The sequence below is a fragment of the Artibeus jamaicensis genome, unplaced genomic scaffold, assembly GCF_021234435.1.
Source record: "Artibeus jamaicensis isolate MK-2021 breed Jamaican fruit bat unplaced genomic scaffold, CSHL_Jam_final contig_786, whole genome shotgun sequence".
In the NCBI taxonomy this organism is placed as follows: Eukaryota; Metazoa; Chordata; class Mammalia; order Chiroptera; family Phyllostomidae; genus Artibeus; species Artibeus jamaicensis.
This window is the reverse complement of record NW_026521971.1, coordinates 3,497,402-3,509,549: the sequence shown is the minus strand read 5'-3', so window position 1 is coordinate 3,509,549 and position 12,148 is coordinate 3,497,402. Positions and strand designations below refer to the sequence as shown.

Below are 12,148 nucleotides of genomic sequence, written 5' to 3'. Positions count from 1 at the left end.
TTTTTCCAGAACCCTGGGGCACACTCTCCCCCTAGGACATGGGAATACTGAATCCCTCATTGTTTTCTTTTTCTCTGCATACCATCTTTAATATACCATAAATGTTAACTATCCTATATTCACCAATGTAAAAGAAGCATGAGTCTCCCTTTTACTTTTTATCCAATCTGAGAGGTTTCCCTACTTTGCCTTCTTCTGCCTCCCTAATCAACAGTGAATTTCATGTAATCCCTTACATCTTCTCTTTTGGTTCTAATGTATAAAGTGAATGGTAGAGCTGCCATTTTTCCAGGGCATTTTTTTTTAATCGTTGAGATTTTGCTTCCCAGCACTATCATCACTTTGGCTCAAATAAGCTAAAAAATTCTGTACAGGTTTGGATGTTTCTTACATCAACACTCCCTTCCTTCAAACTGAGAATTCAACACTCCCTTCCTTCAAACTGAGAATTCTATCTCTTGTTTTTGGTAACTGCCTTTGTGATCAAGTTAGCCAGACCTAATTCTTTTCCCTTTTTTTTTTTTTTTTTTTGGTTAAGATTTTATTTATTTATTTTTAGAGAGAGGGGAAGGGAAGGAGAAAGAAAGGTGGAGAAATATCAATGTGCGGTTGCGCCTCCCACATCTCTTGGAGAACTAGCCCACAACCCAGGCATGTGCTTTGGGGATTTAACTGGCAACCCTTTGGTTCACAGCCCATGCTCACTCTACTGAGCTACACCAGCCAGGGTGCCAGGCTTAACTCTTGATAAGTCCTACTGTTCATTCACAAATTTGATTCTTGAAATCATAAGCTGAATAATATTTTTAACTCTTTTGACTTCCTGCTATAGCAATCCTAACCTCCTAATAGCTAAGGATGAAGATGCACTGGTAGGGTTACATACAATAACATACTAAAGATAAACTTTTAAAAATCCATTATGTCATTTATCTAGCAACTTATAATTGTTTTGGAAACCCAGTTGATGATTTTCAAGCATGAAATAACACTTCTAACAAAATCAGTGAAGGAATTTTATTAAAGCCTTAAAAACACCAGCGAATAAGCAAGAATCATTGGCTGTTGTGGTTACCAGGCCTGCCATAACCTATTTGTAGTGTTAAAAAAACAAAATTCAATAGAGTAAATTTGAAGATCTGATTGGCTTCAATTAAGCCATTCATGAATTGGGCAGCATCTCTTTTAGCTGCATGGGCCTTACAGTGGGGTTTTACAAACCCCACGCTTTAAGTTTTACAAAATGAAAGGTTTTGTAGGAAGGGGAGACAAGGGAGCTATTAACAAAAGAACTGGAAGGATTATTTTTGGGCAGGGACAACTTTCTTGGGGGTTGGGGGAAGAAAAAGGGTTTTTATCATGCAAATTGTCTATTCTTTACATTACAAGGGTGGACAGGACCCATGGGAAAGATTACTTCATTGGCGTAAACCAGGAAATTCCAGGTAACCAGTGTGGAATTTTCTGTTCTAGGTTGTTTTGGGGAGAGGTTGAAAAAGCAATTAGATTAGCTATTAAGTGTAGGTTTGGTATCATGGGTTTTTAGCACAAGTGATGCCATTTTGGGCCTATGGTTTAGTAGATAGTTTTAAAGTTGTAATTTTATAACATAAATTCTGTAGCTCTAGATTGTGAGGTCACAGAGGGCAGGGACTCTGATTCATGACTTGCCCTTTGCAAATATTTTAAATCCACAAATTTAATAGACTTTAACAGCATAGAAACACTTGGGAAGTTTTTAAAATACTGATCATTTAAATTAGGGCTCTGGGGGTAGGGCCTTTTAAAAACCTCACCTGATGTAATTTTAATATGCACTCTAGAGTGAGACCAACTGGACTAGAATTTATTAGACACTAATGATGTTTTCTCATTTAGGGAAAGTGAGAGTTGGCCTTTTAACATTTAAAACTTCTCACAAAAAAAGTTAATAAAGCCCCAAGAAAGTGGGTATTCTCTAGGAACTTGCTCAAGTGATATCCTTGTCATTCATTGGAGGGTGGAACGCCAGCAGAACACTGAGTGTAATTCTTAAACGATTAGATAACAGCTCCCCCGCCCCGCCCTTACATGTCCATATAAGTGTGTAGTAGAACCCACTGAATTAGTTGCTTTTCCAAAGAGGAAGGTTTTTTTTTTTTAAAGGATTACTATGAGCTTGAAAAAAAAATAAAAGCATATAGCAGGTGTTCAAAAAAGGTTCTTGACTTAAGAAGCATCTTCTCCACAGTTTAAGAATGAAAAGTGCACTGTTGAGCTCAAACTCACATGACTGGGGAATATGACTATATGTAGTCTAGGTAACTCGGAAGACTACAATTACACTAGGCTTGCTTGGGAGTCTTCTTTTAGAAGTCCGTAGTACGTACTTAATGACACCAGCCATCCTTTTAGGACCCAGCACAAGCCACAGGTGTCCTCTGGCTTGGGGACACAGGCAAGTCGGGCTGGACAAACCTGTGTCGCTGTTCCCCTTCCCCAGATTATTTGCAGTCCTTCACAATGCAGTCAGGACGCCAATCCTCCCCCACCTCCGCTTCAAACCAAGTTTGTGAGGAGGCCCCAGTATGGGCGTTTTGCAACCACTAATCCCTACCCGCAAAAACAAGCGAACTTCCACTTCAGGTGCACCAAGAGCTCCTCCTCACGTCTACTCATTTTCCCTTCCAGGTCAGGAAGGCCGGGTCTGTGTTCCGGTCTTGCGCAGTCGGCCTCAAGCGTGAGGCTGGCCGGCACCGTTACCATGGTAATGGGTAGCCTGGAGCTAGCGAGGCCAGCTGACTAAGTAGGGCTGGGACTGCGCACCGGACAACAGAATGGGCTGAGGTGGTGGCGGCTGCCCAGACGAGGTCGTCTGCCGGCGAGGCTCGCGAGACTGGTCTGGGACCTTAACACATCTGGTTTGAGGAGCGGGCGGTACCGAGGTTTTCTTGGGTCTCGGGGTCTGATCTATGGGCGACTGCAGTATTGCGGGAACCTCGTATTTGACACGAGCATGACAGGAAGTGGGAAGAACAATCCTCGCCCCAATGACGGAAGTTGGCAGGTAGTGAAGGAATCATAAAACTTAGTGTTAATGATAATAACCGAGACTACGGAAGCTCCCAAAGTTCTGGTGAGGGCCCGGGCCCCACAAGGACACCTTACTGCCGAGCTGGCAGTTTCCAAAGACAAACGGTGTCTGTGGAAACGATTCCTATTTTTCCTATGTTTCTATATTTGAAAGTACGGGTTTATTGTGGAAATGCATTATCCAGCTTGAATAAATAAAATAAAAATGTTTAACATTTCCTTTCTTTGTTTCTATGAAGAAGAAGCCGGGCTTAAGAATGGAGATGTATGAAACCCTTGGAAAAGTGGGAGAGGGAAGTTATGGAACAGTTATGAAGTGTAAACATAAGGATACCGGGCAGATAGTGGCCATTAAGATATTTTATGAGAAACCAGAAAAATCTGTCAACAAAATTGCAATGAGAGAAATAAAGTTTCTAAAGGTTTGCTTCTTTTGCCTAAGTTGCTCTTCGTAAGTGAAAAGAGAAATAGTTATGGGAAAAAATTATATAAGGAATATTTCAGTTAACACGTGTATTAGGACAGGCAGTAGAAAAACAAGTGTGATACTCCACCTAATTGTCTACGTTTTGTAATTTTATAGTGATACAAGATACATGTGCTTATGTAACAAAAGGTATGCCAAATATTGTGAAATACTTCAGAAGTATCCAGGTATAATGCTTGATAAAAATGTCTGCTTTGTGCAAGGCATTGTGCCAGATGCTGAGACTAAAATGAGGTAAAAGACAATAACTGCTCTCAGGACTTTCATTATTTAATCAGAAAGACAGTAGGGCATGTAAAATAATATTCAATAAAAAGGGGTTCATAATAAATGCCAAGTGATTAAGACAAAGCTGTATTGGGTAGGAAAGTTTTCTTGGAAGAACTGGGAGGTGAATTTGGCTTTATGTAGAATTTACATAAGAGAGAGAACTGTTGTATTACAGGTTAACAGAACAGCATAGGCCCAGAGAGGCTAAAGCAGGACAAGGGACAAAGCAGAGGCATTTCCCTGTAATATTTCCTGTAGCAAAGTAGAAAGAGGTGGGATTAGAGATGTAAATTGGGGAGGTAGGTTTTGCAGTCTTGTCTTTTGGGTTAAAGAATTAAAATCTGAGTTTCTAAGAGGATGAACTTTTTAAACTCAGAGTAAAGAGATTCTATAAATGTAAATCTGGCACTGTTTTTTAGAATAGATTGGAGAACTCAGAGAGTAAAAATAGGGAGGCCTGTTATATGAGTTTAATTCAGTTTGTAAATACTAAATACAGTTTAATTCAGGATATGTAAATATGAGGGCCCCAGCTGGAATGCAGCAATTTGAATGGAAAGTAAAATGTAATATATTGCAAAAGAAGACACTAAAGAGTGTGGAAGGAAGTAAAACAGAAGAAATCAAGAGCATCTTTGAGATTCAGTGAGTGCTGTCATTGATGGAAATTTGAAAGACCTCAAGGAAACATAGTTTGGGAACTAGTTCAGATTTAGAAATGTTGATTTTGAGGTAACAGGAGTACATTTAAATAGAGATGACCAGTGGGCTGCTAAGAGCTGGGGAACCATATCAAGAAAGATCAGGGAAAAAAATAAATTTTTGTGTAGGTCTGACGGGTCAACCCTGGGGAAAGAACTCAGTCAGAAGTGTGAAGAAAGGAGCATTAACTTCCCTTGGGGATTGGGTTAAAAACTAGTGATTTAAAGATATTTAAATATATGTGTGGTTTATACATTGGAATTCATCTAGATGCTTTAAGGTTTATAACTTTTGACTTTATTTTAGATGTTTTATGTAATGAAAAATGATACTTTTCTTGCTCATTTTTATCAGATGCAAAAGTAATATTCTCTGTAAGAGTATATTAGATATGATGGATCAATTTGCTTTCTAAACAGAAGAAATATATTAGGCATCTGTGGATTGTAGGAACTGCTGTGTTTCTAGGCAATGAAAAGGAAAGTAAAAATCAGTAAAGATGTTATAATTTTGTGAAAGATATCAGTCCTTATCCAGATGACCTAAAACATAATAATACTGTAAGGCAAACTGTTATGCACCATAAGTGAAAAATCGGATTAGAAGGAGAACTTTTCCCAGCCAATGTCTTTCCTTTTCTTCAACTCTGTTGCATATAAACTGATTATTTTTTTATTTAATCATTAAAATTTTATTTATTTATTTATTTATTTATTTATAGACAGAGGGGGAGAGCGGGAGAGAAATATCAATGTGTGAGAGAAACATGGATGGGTTGCCTCTCACACAGGACCCAAATGGGTACCTACCTACAACTCAGGCTTGTGCCAGGACCAGGAATCAAACCAGCAACCCTTCTCTTGTCAGGACAACACTCAACCAACTGAGCCATACTGGTCAGGGCTATTTAGCCATTTTTAAAAGCCAATTATGTAGCAAAAATACAGAGATGAATTTGAAAATGTACTTAACTATTATAATTATTATACAAACTATTTTGAGACACCTTAACTATTTGTATTAGTTTATTTCTTGTAGAGTTTTTAGTTTAATTCCACAAGAGAGTTGTCTTAGATTAGTTAACATTTTTAGTCTAAAAGGATTGTCATAATGACTGAATTTGAACTAAATCTTTATCTTCTGGAATTTCACTAAATAAATGACAGTGATTAGTGAGAATATCTGTATAAAAGTTATCTAGTAATGAAGGGGAAAAGGAGTAAACCACTTGAAAAGGGGTAATGGAGCCTTTCTAGGAGTTTCTTTGTTTATTTGAGAGTGTACCTGATCCCTTACCCCTCGGTGGATCTTCCCTGATGCTTACTAACTCCCACTAACTCTTTACTGCTTTTGCCTTTAGAATAAACACTGGCTAGGAAACTGGTAATTTTCCTTAGTTAAAAGATTAATATTGTAGTGTCCAAAAGTAGTCATTTCTTTCGCTACTGCCAGCATGTTGTCACTGCAGCACTCTGGCATCTGGCCCCCTAGGGAAATTGGGAGCCAAAATAGGAAAGGCATCTGGCATTGCATTTTGGCATGTGTTTCTATTAGTCATGTTTTAAGGACTGGTTTTTGTATTAATACGGATAAGTAGAAAAATTGATATTGTCCCATGGAAATAAAGGCAAATAATTTTCATAAAAGTATAGTTTTTTAATGAATCCTACATTGAAAATATGCCATTTAATTTTTAGCCAAATGAATAGATATTTTTGGTGATTTTTAAAAATTAAGAATTTGAGAGCTGATTATAATTAAATCAGTGTGTTACAAAGTAGAATAAGCAGCATAAAATGTTAAAATGGCATTTGTTTCCTAAGGTGATACATATCATTTTTGATATATTGAAATTATTTTAACTGATTAATTCCAGTCTAAAAAGGTATCATGTTATTCAATAGAATAATGGACTATTATTTTATTATAATAGAATAGAATAATGCTTAATAGAATAGAACAAAAATGTACCCACAAATAAGTGTATGTTTATGAAAAGTCCTTACAGCTATAAGTTGATAGTTCATATATCTGAAAAGTTTTTAGATGCTTTGATACTCTCTTGTTACAGTGTGATATCTTTTGTTACACTTGGAACTTAGGTTTTACTCTCAAGAGTTTAGGACCAAATTTAGAGAATGATTAATTCATGTAAATTCAGATTACATATTCAGTAGTATTGAAATCCCTGCTCGTTTGAAAACATAAGGACCTTTTAAATTTCAGATGTTAAATTTAACCACCAATCATCCTGGCCAGGTGGCTCAATTGCTTGAAGCTTTGTTCCGCTGTCCTGTGCACCAAAGAGTTGGGAGTTTTATTTCAGTTCAGGGCACATACCTAGGTTGTGGGTTAGATCCCCAGTCAGGGATATGTATGGGAGGCAACTGATCATGTTTCTCTCTCTCTCTCTCTCTCTCTCTTTCTTTCTCTCTCTCCCTCCCCCCACCCTCTCCCTCTCACCCCTTCTCTTTAAAATCAATAAACATAGCCTTGGTTGAGGATTAAAAAATTTTTTAGTTTAACCATAAATCAAACTAAAAAGTAGGAACACATCTCTTAGCAGCATACCAAGTTGCATTATAGTACATTAACTTCAAATTATTATAATAAGCAATCAAATGCTAACAAAGTAAGAGAATACATTTTTCTTTGTTCTATAAATATTTATGAAATAGTTAACATTTTCTTAAAATAAGAATGTAAGCAAATCAGTTGAGAAATCTGTTAAAATGCATGGAGGAAACAAAGCTGAGAATATTTCTACTTTTTAATATGATATAGGTGTTATATATACAAATTATTGTGCATGAAATAATTTTTTTAAATTCTGTTTCTTTTGTCAATAGCAATTCCATCACGAAAATTTGGTCAACCTGATTGAAGTGTTTAGACAGAAAAAGAAAATTCATTTGGTATTTGAATTTATTGACCACACAATATTAGATGAGTTACAACATTATTGTCATGGACTAGAGAGTAAACGACTTAAAAAATACCTCTTCCAGATCATTCGAGCAATTGAGTATCTTCACAATAATAATGTAAGTGCTATAGAATAAGACAAACTATAGGGCATATATGAATGATAAGTGCACTTTAAACATTCCTCTGTTCTTATTAAGGTTGTTAAAATTATTTTTCTGTACAATATTGACATCCTGAAAATAGGGTCACTACCTTACAATTAGTTGTAGACCCAGAATACATATTGAGCACCCAACATTTATAATTATAGGGCAGACAATTATAGGGATGCTAAAAGAGGTATTAATAAGTTTGGTACAGAGTCAACTGGAGCATCTTTTATTAGAGAAAGTGCATTAAAAATGTTGAAAGCCATGCTGGTTCAAATGAAGGGAAGTTTAAGGAGGAACTGGAAACTTGGCAAGGAGAATGGCAAGTGAATGTGAATGCCTTTAGAGGAAGACGAGAGAAATACGGTAGCCGAGAGACACAAAGCCTTGTTTAACTTATGGGAAGTCAAGAAGGGAAAGAAGAGCAACTCTTCTGATTTTTGGTGTTGCCTCTAGCATTGCTCAGTATGTATTTAGCTTAGCGGGGTTTTATGGAGATACTTTGTCCCCACCATGAGCTCTGCTTTCTGGAATGTTAGATGTTATTCAGGAAATGACAGTAAAAGCCTCCAAAGTAGTTTTATTAGTAAGTGGTATAGTTATAACATCTATATATCCCAGGCTTTTTCAGGCGTCCTAATTTCCAATTTTCTCTCTTGCTAATAGTGCATCACATATTGCTGCTTTGAAAAAGTATGGTTGCGATAGCAACTGGAATTCAGATTGTAATTTCCTTGCCAGGTAGATCAATGGGAGACAATATAATACGAAAGTTAAGAGCACCCGGTCTTGGGAATCACACTACCTTGGGTTGTCACCCACCACCTTAATCTGTGGATAAACACACAGCTTGTGCAGTTCACAACCTGCATGATGTAAGGTGGCAGCCCCATCACTCTATGGCCCCAGGAAAGTTGTCTAACCTCTCTGAGTCTCATTTCCTTTACCTGTGAAGTGACACTGTTGTACTTCACAGATTTTTTGTGAAGATCAAATTAGGTAGCATAAAGTGTTTAGCAGCTCGTCAGGCACAGTTTAAGTGCTCAGTAATAGTGTTGGTAGGGAGTCCAGAATAGTGATGTTATCTGTATTCCTACACTGCCTTGTCTATCATAGACTTTAAAAATGTTTCTTGAATAAAGGGACTTACCAGTACGGGCTAGACTGAGAGTAGAAAACTTTGCAGAAGAGCTAAAACTAAAGTAAGTACAATTTTGAACTGTAACTATGATTTCACTAGGAGAAGAAATACAGTCAGATAGGGCACCACTGTGAGAATAGAGGTCGGCCTGGGCAGAGGACTGCAGAGTGGGGATGTGTGCGCTTGCAGGGACAGGTGCCCTGGGGAGAGGTTTCCAGGGCTTGGAAATCATCCTGAGGAGTTTGGACTTTTTCCTGAGGATACTGGGAAACCATGGAAAGTTTTCAGTATTGCTTTAATAGGATAAAAACAAAACATTATTTTGGCAAGAGTGGAGAGTAAGTACGGAGAGAGCCGGGATCGGGGAGAGGCTACTGTGACAGCCCGGAAATGAAGTCCTAAGGGCTCAGGCAGTGGGAAGGGGAGGAAGAATGGCAGTGGGAGGGGCTGGAAAGACTGTGAGAGAAATGACAGGATTTGGGGATGACTTAGACATGAGAGGGATACAAACAGGGAGAAATCAAAGGTAATTCCAAGATTTTTAATTTGAGAGCCGGAGAATTGTGTCATTGGCAGTAACTGATTTTAGAAAGGGGAATTGCTTTCACATGTATTGATATATTTTAAAGGATGATGAGAATTTCTAAGTAAAAATAATGCTTAACCAGTCGTATAACATGGCCTCAGGAAGTTGTCAGAATTGGATATACAGGCTTGGGAATCTTCCTCTTGGAGACTGTGGTTGAAGAGGTGAGGGTGGATTACTCTCGAAGGCACAGAGCAAAGTGAAAAGTGGCCCTGGGCCCCAAGTCTGAAAGAACGTCTGTGAGAGTGTGTGGGGGCAACAGGGAAAGAGGCCCGGACGGAAGCCCCCACACTCTCATGCTTTCTTATTCTCATGTAGGACCTGGAGTAAAATTATCCCTGTCCCTCCCCCCACAGATTGAGAATGAGAATTAAGGCAGTGGCTCATTGGAATAAATATTATACTTTAAAAAATATTTTATTTATTTTTAGAGAGAGGGGAAGGGAAGGAGAAGGGGTGGGAGAGAAACATCAGTGTGTGGTTGCCTCTCATGTATCCCCTACTGTGGACCTGGTCTGTAACCCAGGTATGTGCCCTGACTGGGAATCGAACCGGCAACCCTTTACTTCACAGGCCCATGCTCGATCCACCAAGCCACACCAGCCAGAGCTGGTGTAGAATAAATATTATACTTTTTATCTGGATATCTAGATTCTGGCTTTGGTGATTTAAGGCTATCTTCACGTTGACAAAAATCAAGAAAGGAGACTGTTACTTTCTTAATATCTCCAAATTTAAGGTGATTGGGTTTTTATATAACTGAAATGTCGGAGACGTTCTCTGCCGTGATACCCTGTGTGTCCCTCAATAAGAATCCATGAAGTCAGATACAGTTCAGCAAGAGCAAAAGCTTTTTTGTCAGGAAGTATTTATTTACCTTTTATTTAATAATGGAAAGATTTTTTATATTGGTTTCTAGGGAGCTCCGACAGAAATTTAACATTCAGTTGCAGTATCTAACTATAGGAACCTAGTTTAGCTTTTTCCTTTTGGTGGTTTTCGTAATTTAAAATTTTTATCTGGTTATTAATATAAGCCTCTTCAAAACCATTTAGAGGCAGTCAGAGTGTAAATGAAAATAGTTGGTCATTTATGAGGGAGAGGTGGTGATTCCTCATTTATTAATTCAAGTATTTATTGAACATTTTCTGGGAATGTTGATTATACTAGGTGCTGAGGATGCAGTCTTGAGCAAGAGACTTGGTTCCCACCTTTATGGGGCTTATTAGATTTTATCCAATTTTCAGTAAACTTTATTAATTATAAGTAATTCCAATTAATAGCTAAGAACTGTTCATCTTCCCTCGCTCCAACCCCACCTCCTACTTCACAAAGCCCTTCTTCCCTAAATTTAGGTCATTTTTGCAACTATTCTTTTGGATTTTAAACTCATAGTTTTTCAAACAAGGAATTATTCTTTGAATAATATTGTTAACACTTCAATATTAGCTAATATAGTTTAATGTGTTGTTAATATTTGGGTATATGTGCTTCCTCTATTTTGCTTTCTGAAGTGTTTTAAGTTATTGACAACCTGACTTTTATCCCCAAATACTTCATTATATATCTCTTTTTTTCAGCTTTCACCAGTTTTTATATATATATATATATTTTATTGATTATGCCATTAGTTGTTCTATTTCCCCCTTCATTCCCCTCCACCCATTCCCCCACCATTTCCCCCCTTTAGTTTATGACCACGTGTCTCAAGTCCTTTAGATTCTATATTTCCCCTACTATTCTTACCCTCCCCCCTATCTATTTTCTGTCTACTGTCTATGCTACTTATTTTCCATTCCTTCTCCTTCTTTCTCCTCCTCCCACTCCCCTGATGCCACCCCTCCATGTGATCTTCATTTCTATGGTTCTGCTCCTGATCTAGCTGTCCTCTTAGTTTGCTTTTGTTTTAGGTGTCATTGTTAATTACTGTGAATTTGCTGTCCTTTCACTGTTTCTATTTTTTATCTTCTTTTTCTAGATAAGTCCCTTTAACATTTCATATAATAAGGGTTTGGTGATGATGAACTCCTTTAACTTGACCTTATCTGAAAGTACTTTATCTGCCCTTCCATTCTAAATGAAAGCTTTGCTGGATAGAGCAATCTTGATTGTAGGTCTTTGGATTTCATGACTTGGAATACTTCTTTCCAGCCCCTTCTTGCCTGTAAGGTCTCTTTTGAGAAATCAGCTGACAGTCTGATGGGAACTCCTTTGTAGGTGATTGTCCCTTATCTCTTGCTGCTTCTAGGATTCTCTCCTTCATTTTAATCTTGGCTAATGTAATGATGATGTGCCTTGGTGTGTTCCTTCTTGGGTCCAACTTCTTTGGTACTCTCTGAGCTTCCTGGATTTCCTGGAAGTCTATTGCCTTTGCCATATCGGGGAAGTTCTCCTTAATTATTTGTTCAAGTAAGTTTTCCACTCGTGGCTGTTCCTCTTCCCCTTCTAGTATCCCTATAATTCAGATGTTGGAATGTTTAAAGATGTCCTGAAGGTTCCTAAGCCTCTCCTCATTTTTTTGAGTTCTTGTTTCTTCATATTTTTCTGTTTGGTCATTTTTTTCTTCCTTCTGGTCCACTCCCTTGATTTGAGTCCCACTTTCCTTTCCATCACTTTTGGTTTCCTGTGCATTTCCCTTCATTTCACTTAGTTTAGCCTCTAAACTCTAATGTTCCTCTAATTTGTGGCTAAAATCAACCAGTTCTGTGAGCATCCTGATCACCAGTGTTTTGAACTATGCCTCTTATAGGTTGGCAATTTCTTGTTCGCTTAGATTTATGGGCTCTGGGGCCCTGAGTTCTTCTTGAGCCATG

At 37.9% G+C, this 12,148-nt stretch overlaps 1 protein-coding gene across 9 annotated transcripts in view; it reads left to right on the top strand.

Moving 5' to 3' along the window:
• Nucleotides 1-2,731: 2,731 nt before the first annotated feature.
• CDKL3 (cyclin dependent kinase like 3) overlaps nucleotides 2,732-12,148 on the top strand; it is a 37,570-nt gene continuing 28,153 nt past the window's right edge. For 2 of the 9 annotated variants that reach the window (XM_037150854.2, XM_037150855.2), the window contains exons 1-3: nucleotides 2,732-3,046; nucleotides 3,312-3,494; nucleotides 7,381-7,575. In XM_037150854.2, the coding sequence (XP_037006749.2) occupies nucleotides 2,996-3,046; nucleotides 3,312-3,494; nucleotides 7,381-7,575 (429 nt within the window). In that variant the 5' untranslated portion in view covers nucleotides 2,732-2,995. The remainder of the gene's footprint in view (nucleotides 3,047-3,311; nucleotides 3,495-7,380; nucleotides 7,576-12,148) is intronic. The other 7 variants (XM_037150859.2, XM_037150858.2, XM_037150856.2 and 4 more) reach the window with 6 other exon arrangements.